Source organism: Sparus aurata, chromosome 2 (genome assembly GCF_900880675.1).
Source record: "Sparus aurata chromosome 2, fSpaAur1.1, whole genome shotgun sequence".
NCBI classification, from domain to species: domain Eukaryota; kingdom Metazoa; phylum Chordata; class Actinopteri; order Spariformes; family Sparidae; genus Sparus; species Sparus aurata.
The window spans coordinates 30249972-30258645 of NC_044188.1; the positions used below are offsets into that span (position 1 = coordinate 30249972).

Genomic DNA, 8674 nt, shown 5'->3' on the forward strand with positions numbered 1-8674 from the left:
TTGATCTTATCTGTGCAGACTGACACGACTGCTGTCCGCTTCTGGAGCTGAGCAGCGGGCGCTTATGGGACGCTGCTGAAACGTGTCTCGGCGCAGCTGGTGGAAACAAGAGCATAGTCTAGAATAACTGCGATCAGCTCCAGCAACCATATTGTGGCTATAACAGGCCTGGTGGAAAATGGAGGTACGAACTCGATTGACAGCCAGCTGGAATAACAGGCAGCTCAGAGTTCAGTTTTCAAATTTTCATAACCCACATGAGGACCCACCTGTGACTGTGTTGACATCAACAAACACATCAGTTTGACAAAGGAGCACACGGTAGCCATGGATCCTTGTCGTCATTTGACCTTTTGCTTTTTCCCTCATGGGCCACCAGCTTCCTTGAATTATAAGCAAAACTTTGACATGCGGTCCTACCCCTTAGAGTGTATACCCTATGCTCCGTGTGAGTGTGTGTGTGTGTGTGTGTGAGAGAGATCATGTGATCATGTGCTTAACACCCTCTCAAACTTGGAGATGGAAGCAACCATTTTGAAAGGTATGGCACACAATGAAGACACTTAAAACTCCACTGAGAAGCGTATGAAAGGTCAGACACGGTAAACAGGCGTGCACACACACACACACAAACACACACACACACTGACGCACAGTCTCTGAGGTCCACTATCAATTACAATTACTCCCCTTCAGTTTCCATGTAAACACAAACAGAGGGAGAAATAAAAGTTAAAAATACTCATAGTGTCATTGATCTCAATATAAAGCAAAACATCCTTCATTGTATCGCTACTGCTGCCCAATAAGTCGCCCAAGCTTGTCCTTATAATGTCACCAAATAAATATAATTACTGTGTTCTTTTGACAGTCTTTATTGGAGACAGTCCCTGAAAACACATAGAAGAAATTCCCCTGCGAACTGATCCAGCTTTTTTCTTCCAACATTGTCATGATGCTCACTGCATAGCTATGCAATGACACGTCCCGGTTTTACATTCTGAATTAAATGTTGGTTTGCGGCGTTCCACATAAATCATATCTTTCTCCTTCTCTTTCTCCGTCACTCTCCCTTTCTGTCTCTCTTATGCAACTATGTTGTTTCAACATGAAAACACAGAGCATCCATAGCTGCTGGCTGATTGCAGCACAACGTCAGCCGGGCCAGAAAGTGCTCGCATGAGCTCATCGCCTCCAAGCTGCTGCATGTTTTTTTTCTTTCTTTTTTCTTCATTACTCGGCGAGACTTCATGTAACCTGACCTCACAAGAGAAACTGGCAGCGCAGAGAGTTGAGTTTGAACATAAACTGAATGAGTCAAGGTCTGTCAGCGAGAACAGTGACAGCAGTTAGCTGCATTACTTTTTCAAACACCCTTTGTGTTGGCAGCCAGTCTGGTGTTATTCTAGATCTGTCACAACAGGTCAGGAGGGGAGAGCCTGACGGTCAGACCATCATTAGAGCTGTTTATTGTTCAAAGATCAGAGGAGTGCTGCGAACTGAAGTCAAGAGACAGAAACAGAAGAATGAACAGAGGAAAAAGTAAAACTGGGGCATTTGTGGTGAGGAGGAAAAAGGAAAAAGGAGATAAGGGAGAAAGAGGAGGCTTGAGATACCAGGATGTTGCAGTGACACAGCAGGATCAGAAGGTCACAGCCGACATCAATAAAATTAGCCAGTACCTTCCATATTTACTGCCTGACAAACTGACAAGTAGCAATAAACATGTGGTCATTAGTTGTACATGGGAAGAGGAAGATCCTGAAATGATTTTGTTTTCCAGCATCCCGCAATGTATCATTTATCATCAGATAAAGACCAAGGATGAATACAATTCTTCACTGTCACAAATATAAATCCAAGGTTCACTGGCGTCATCAGAAGGGAAAAGTTAGTGTGGGGGGGCGCGAACGCTCGTCAACGTCAGTCCCTGGGGGGGAGAGACACGGACGGACGGACAGACGGTCATCAACTCCGTCAGCCGGGGGACGGACGGACGCTCATCGCCGTCAGCCGGGAGCTCCTAGCCGTCAACCGGCGGACGGACGGACGGACGCTCGTCACCGTCACGCGCGGAGTTGGCGGCGCTGACCTAGTGGTATAGCGGCGCAGCGTCGCTGTTCCACCGTCTGGGGAGAACCCTGAGTTAACTTCACTGAGATAGCTCAGTCTCCAAAGGGTTGGTGACCCCTGAGGTTAATGTTTGCTCAAAGGCACTGTGGAGATCACTGTTAATTAGCTTTGGCCAAGTGTGGTACACCCACATTAACTTGTGATATAACTTTAACCAGTGGTGCAGCTATATGGCATATAACTACTTATTTTTCAGTCAGCATTACGTATACCCGCTATACATCCCCTCTGATGCACCATTCATTTCAACAGACCAGAATGTCAACGTGTCCCATTATCTAACTTCTAAGTGAAAGTGGTAAATCAAAACAATAAATATAATAAATAGCCAAAAACAATGTATGTGATTATACCTAAACAGTGATATTGCCTTCATAAGATAATCACGCCACTAATGTGAAAATGTTTTTTCCTTCTCTATTAACTGCTAATTAAATGAACAAATGACGGATAAAATAAAAAAAATGTTTTTACTATAAATTATTTTGCAAATGTATTTACCTTAGATTGACCGCTGCAGCCAACACACTTCAGAAACACACATTTTTTACTTTAAAGGCAAGCTGTCTCTGCTTCAGTCTGTCGACCTCCTGTGTTCACTGTATTTCACAAGTCGGATGATAGGATAAGTTGACAATCTGGTGCACTGAATCACAATGTGCGCCTTTATTGAATGTGACGATGACAAATGCAAAGTTTTAACAGTGTAAACAACATCAGTTATTGAAGAGTGAGGTCACGTGCATCAAAATACAACTAAATTAGCTCAAGCAGGACAGTTGAATTTAGGAAATACACTCTAAACTGTCATTTTTCCATTTTACAACATGAATAAGTTCACATGAATTATTCTTCATGCACAGACCCTTTATGCTGACCTTGCACATTTATCTTTAAAATAGAGCCTGAGTCAGAGCGATGTCAATAAGTTAACACAAAATTTTATTCAATATTTTCCATGGATTCATTATTTACTAGACTGAAAATACATTTCCTGAACACCAGCATTCTAGCATCCGCCAGAGCAAGTCATTTTATTGCTTGTGTTCATAAGCACGTACTGTAAACAATGCATTTGTTTGATGAAGTTACAAGAAATTAAGGAAAACTAACAAAATATATCCCAGAGCACAGAGCAGCACCAGCAGACTTTTCCATGTCCTATGCCAATTTAGGTTGCACATTGATTTTGATCCTTGTTTATTGTTGCTTTTTGGATTTGACAGAAGATGAAAATAACCATACTGTAAGTGTTTCACAATAACTGTTCAACCTGCAGATGACAGGTGACCGGAGAGAGAGACCGGTGTGTGTGTGTGCGCAGGGCTGGACAGCAGCCGGCAGCTCTGGTGGTCACACTGTCAGCTTTAATAGGCTACATTATAATTGCGTAATCATTTTTACATTGAGTTTGCCTTTAATAATAAAGAATTATTAATATGATGACGTGATTTTCCTTGGCCCATGCTGAAAAAGCGAGAAAGCTTGAGAGAGAGAGAGAAAGAGAGAGAGAGAGGGAAGAGTAAAAGAAAAAGTGCAAAGGAAAAAAAACTTCTCTTCACATGTTTTATATTTTCTACATATTCTACACATACACACATTAAAACTGTAGTGAAACACCGGTGTGATGTTGATATGACTACAGGTTGTTTTCAGGTTTAATGTACCATGAGAACGAGTCGCGAGTGGGAGATGAGTCACGGTACCTTAAACCTGATTGCTGTTTAGAAATGTGTGGATTGCTGTCTGCTGAGGAGAGCCATCATTTACTTTCTTCATTTAATTTTTAGCATGAGCAGAGTCACGAAAGATCAGTGCAACAAGAAAAACACATTCAGTGTCACAGAAACCCAAATTCATCTCAATAAGCCAAAGTCAAATGTCGATGACATCCAAAAACATAAATTAACAATAGAGATGGAGTGAGGAGGGCAGTCTGTCATCACTAGTGTTTCCAGTTGGTGGCTCAGAAATCCAAGGCTGTTCAGTATGGTTTCTTCTGCTCAGAAGACACACACACACACACACACACACACACACACACACACACACACACACACACACATATATATAGATATATGCGGACACAGACAGATCAAGTATTTGTTTGATAGTGATGGTTAATTTGAAAGATGGAGGGGTCATTCCATGCCAACCCACCCAAAATCCAGAATTTTCCAAGTTCATGTAATGGATTATCTAAAGAAAAACTCACTTTGAAACTTTTAATTTTTAAATTCATGAGACTTTGCAAAACACTATAGCTGTACTGTAGCTTTTGTAGCTGTATGTGTACTCAAAATCTCACCAATCACTTATTTTTCCCTGGATTGAGTTGAAATTTTTCCCGAACATCAGAGAGACCCTATGGAAACTTGATGACATGTATGTATTTAAATAGTTGTTGGTTACAATAATCAAAGTAATAACATTCATCATTTTCAAAAATTCATATCTCCAATGGTTTTCACATTCTTTCACCAATTTTCAGTTCTGCGTATTAATAATGTAGTTCTGTCACGTCTACAAAAGGTGAGTGCCACAGATACTTCGGAGCTGAGAAACACTGGTGGATATTTTGACTGTAGATTCACATGAAGGATTACTTTTTTATTTCCTTGAAACTGCAGTATGTGAAAGTGTTGACACTCATTGCATTTAAATAAAAAATCCAAAGATGTTATACAATTTCTTCATTGTTCATGATTTTTTAAATTAGCTTATTTTTTGTTCTTATCCCTGACTGTAATGTTCAATTCATGGTTTTATTTCATCAGTAAATATTTGTACTGGGTTGACTCCAAGGTATTCTATCCGTCTAATACCTACTGAGCCTGTTTTTCATTGGGTTCTGAAAATTTGCATGTTGAAGCTTGTAATGGCTTGCTTTGTTGACTTAAGGTGATGTCATCTTGTTCTGTGTGTCTAGACAAAATATGAATCCTTGTCACTTAGCTCAATGCACATATTTTACATATGCACATATTTCGCAATAGGTATCAGACAGGTAGAAAACCTTAAAGTCAACACAGAAAGAAAATACTTAATTTAAAAGAAATCATAAACGATGAAGGATTAATACAACATGTTTGTATTTTTTACATACATGCAATGAATATCAACACTTTCACACATTAAAGTTTCATGGAAATTAAAATAATCATTCTTGGAAAAATCTACAGTCAAAATAACTCAAAGAGTAGCTTTTTCAGCTCAGAAGCTATATTTAAAGAAATCTGTGTCACTCCGTTTTTTATTCAGGACCTAAATAACTTCTCAATGTGATCAAACTACATAAATACTACACAGACCTCAAATTTGGTTGCAAGAAAGTGAAAACTATTGGAGATATTAATTTAAAAATTAGGTTTCTACATGATTTTTCTTAAGAAAATCCATGACATGAACTTGGGGGTGTGTTGGCATGGAATGACCTAATGATTTTGTTTTTACATCATCTTACCTGCGCTGATCGTTTTCCTGGTGTGGAGAAAATAAATGATCGATAAATCATATCACTCTTTCAGACATCAACACTTCATATTTCAAATTAATAAGAACATTGACAAATTGCATCGTCTGTAAACTACCTGCACTATACATGACATCATTGTGGGGATGAGTATGATAACCCTAATCATGTCTTTTGAATACTGTGTGTTTGAATCAGATTTCATTAAATCAAACTATTTGTCATTATGACTGAAGCTTGGACTCATTTGATTGACTCCTTACATTCCATGTTCACATTTCCTTCTAACAACCTGTTTGTATTAGGGTCTCCACTCACCTGAGAGGAGCTGGGGCAGCATCATGACCAGGATGATCAGCAGAATGACCACAACAAAGACAACAATGAGGGTAAAAATCCAGCTGCTTGGCTCTGAACAGTGAAAATAAGGATCAAGCATGACGTTACAGTAGACGTCAGATATGTCCCTCTGCTGCCACTGTGTGGTAGCCTGCCATATTACAGTGTAATAAGAGTGAGTTGTTTTTTTCTTCTCACCTTCAACAGTCAGGATGAAGCTCTTTCGGATGGGCACTCTCAGGGACTTATGTGAGACGCTGCATGTATACTGTCTACCCGAGTCACTGAGCGAAGGCTGGAGATAGAAGAAAGCCGACAGAGAGTAGGTCTTGTCCTGGTTGTGTCTGTGACTGGACAGCAGAATGTTCTGGAGCACCTTGGGGAGCGGAGCACCCACCCTCTGACCAGACATTGCCGGGCCCTGGTACCAAACTATCTCCACATCCAGAGGATAGTACTTTTCTGCCTCACAAATAACCTTCTGCTCCTGGCCCTCCTGCATCAAGAGAGTGGGTCCAACATTGAGGGAGACAACGGGAGCCTCTGAGGAGACGAAAGAATAACATAAATTAACATTTTCAAGACAATTTCAGCAAGAGGTGGCTGTTATCAAATTCACTCCAGCTGCCAATACTTATCTGGTGACTGTCTTTGACGCCTCCTCACCTTCGATATGCAGACTAATATCCAGACTGGCAAACAGTGGCATCACTGACACAGAACAAACGTACATCCCTTCACTGCTCATCTTGGTGAGGGGAAGTTTATAGGAAGCATCTCCGCCTGCGAGGGCCCTCAGCCCAACACCTGTTCCCTGGTTCTGTCCTGTGCGGCTGGTGTGGCTGAAGAGTTTGGCTCTCTCTCCACGATGTTGAAAGTGCCACTCCACTGTGATGTTTGGTGTTTTGTGGTCAACTGCAAAGTGGCAGTGGAGCTTTTGCTCCGTTCTAAGGCCCGCTATCACTGATGGAGTCTGTGTTTGAAGGACCATGACAACTATGGAAATAGAGATTAAACTGAGACCGACGACTGATATTAATCTTTAGAGCACAACATTTACACAGGCTGTGGTGAGAGTTACCTGTTGTGGTGAAGATCTCTCTGTCTGTGATAGCAGGCCAGCTGCGATAGTCCTGCTGTCCTGAGGGGGGTCGGTCAGTTGGGTGTCTGAGGAAGCTGATGATTGTGAAAAGACCATTGGTGTGTTTGAGGGTGCAGCTGAACCAGCGGTTGTACTCTTCCGCCCCCTTAACTGGCCAGCGAACATGGATGCCTTGTGTGCTGTACCTACGCAGCTCACACTCCAACTGCTCTGCTTCCACTCCCTCTATGTACCGCCGCAGGTCCAGCTTAGATCCTAGAACAGAACAGAATACAATACAATAGTATACAATAGTTTTCAGTCTGTGTGACTTCTAGGCTCAAGCTCTTACCAGTGACTAGGAAAGTGATGGCATTTTGGTTAACAGGAGCGTCTCCTTTTTGACCAAACTGCAGCATAGCCTCTCTGTGGATGAGGTCAGTCTCAGTGTGACCCTCATTATTCAGGAAGACATGTTCATCAATGAACTGACAGGGCAGCCATGACATCTGAGGGACACACACAGCTGAGAGAGACACAGAATAGTTCAGTAAGCTTACATAAAGAATTATATACCGTAGTAGGGTACAGTGCAGTATACTACAGCAAAGTGTAGTGTGGTTTATTACAGTATTGTATAGTACAGTATGGTGGTCATTTCATTCATGTCTTGTTAATACAAATGTCGACCCAACACATAGAGATTTAAACACGACACAACCTGTAACACAGCTGAAGATAATAACTTACCTGCACACAGGTACAAGTAAATAAGTATCTTTAACATCAAACCCATGCTTTTGGGTCGGAGTCTCTCCTTGCTGCTCGTGCACCGTACCGACGTGTTCAGCTGAAGGAACACTTTCACTTTCATTTCAAAGGAAAGAAAAACTTGCTTTTGCCCGCCTCTAGTCTGACTGTACACCTTCTTTGCTTTTGCATCACGTGTTGGGATTAAATATAAAAGATCAAATGTATAAAATGACAAACCATTTTAAAATCTACACAATAGTCGATGTAACGACATTCTAATGGCACAAAGATCGTCTATCTCCAACATATTGTCAATTAGTCACTCCTAGGCTATAACTATAGTGTTAACTATGTGCCATGTTACAATACTGAAAGCAAAGTCATGTATGTCCTTATTTCAGCTCTATAAACATTTCGCAACAACACTATTTACGGTCGGCAATGTTTTTACAGAGCCAACCTTGCAGTACTGACTCCGTCCATTGACGGCGCTGTGACGACACCCGAACACCTGAGAGGAGCGGGTCTCTCTTGTGTTTTGTAATATAACAAGGGCGTTAAATTAAAACATAGACACAGACATTGAACCTGAGCCCCATCCATTCATCTGTAAGCTGCTCAGTGGCACATGAAGCCAAAATGGCTGGACTTAGTGGCGATAAAATATACCCGGGGCCGATGGAGCGCGCGCTAGAGACTTCCGCCGACCGAGCTGGCTAACTTCCGGTTTAGCGCCTGGCTAACTTGTATGGGGATAACATACTTTCATTTAGCTCTTGTAGACTTTCCAAATGGTATTGGACCAAATGGCTCAAATTGTGATAGTGAAACGTGTCATTTCGCGGCGGCTGTGACGCAAAAAAAAAAATTGTATCCGTGTTTGCTCATGGGAATAG

The 8674-nt window shown here is 41.5% G+C and overlaps 1 protein-coding gene across 2 annotated transcripts; it reads right to left on the minus strand.

Moving 5' to 3' along the window:
* Positions 1 to 2784: 2784 nt before the first annotated feature.
* On the minus strand, positions 2785 to 8261 carry dhrs13b.2 (dehydrogenase/reductase (SDR family) member 13b.2). Of its 2 annotated transcripts, none has more exons than XM_030397334.1 (8): positions 7776 to 8261; positions 7378 to 7551; positions 7026 to 7301; positions 6611 to 6940; positions 6143 to 6487; positions 5924 to 5933; positions 5597 to 5613; positions 2785 to 4132 (listed from the first exon to the last, which is right to left on the minus strand). In XM_030397334.1, the coding sequence occupies exons 1-8, from the start codon at positions 7897 to 7899 to the stop codon at positions 3990 to 3992; spliced, it is 1419 nt and encodes a 472-aa protein (XP_030253194.1). In that variant the 5' UTR covers positions 7900 to 8261; the 3' UTR covers positions 2785 to 3989. The 2 variants fall into 2 exon arrangements, with proteins under 2 accessions (XP_030253194.1, XP_030253198.1); XM_030397338.1 differs by having other exon boundaries at positions 3748 to 4132; positions 5924 to 6016; positions 7776 to 8259.
* Between the last annotated feature and the right edge of the window lie 413 nt (positions 8262 to 8674).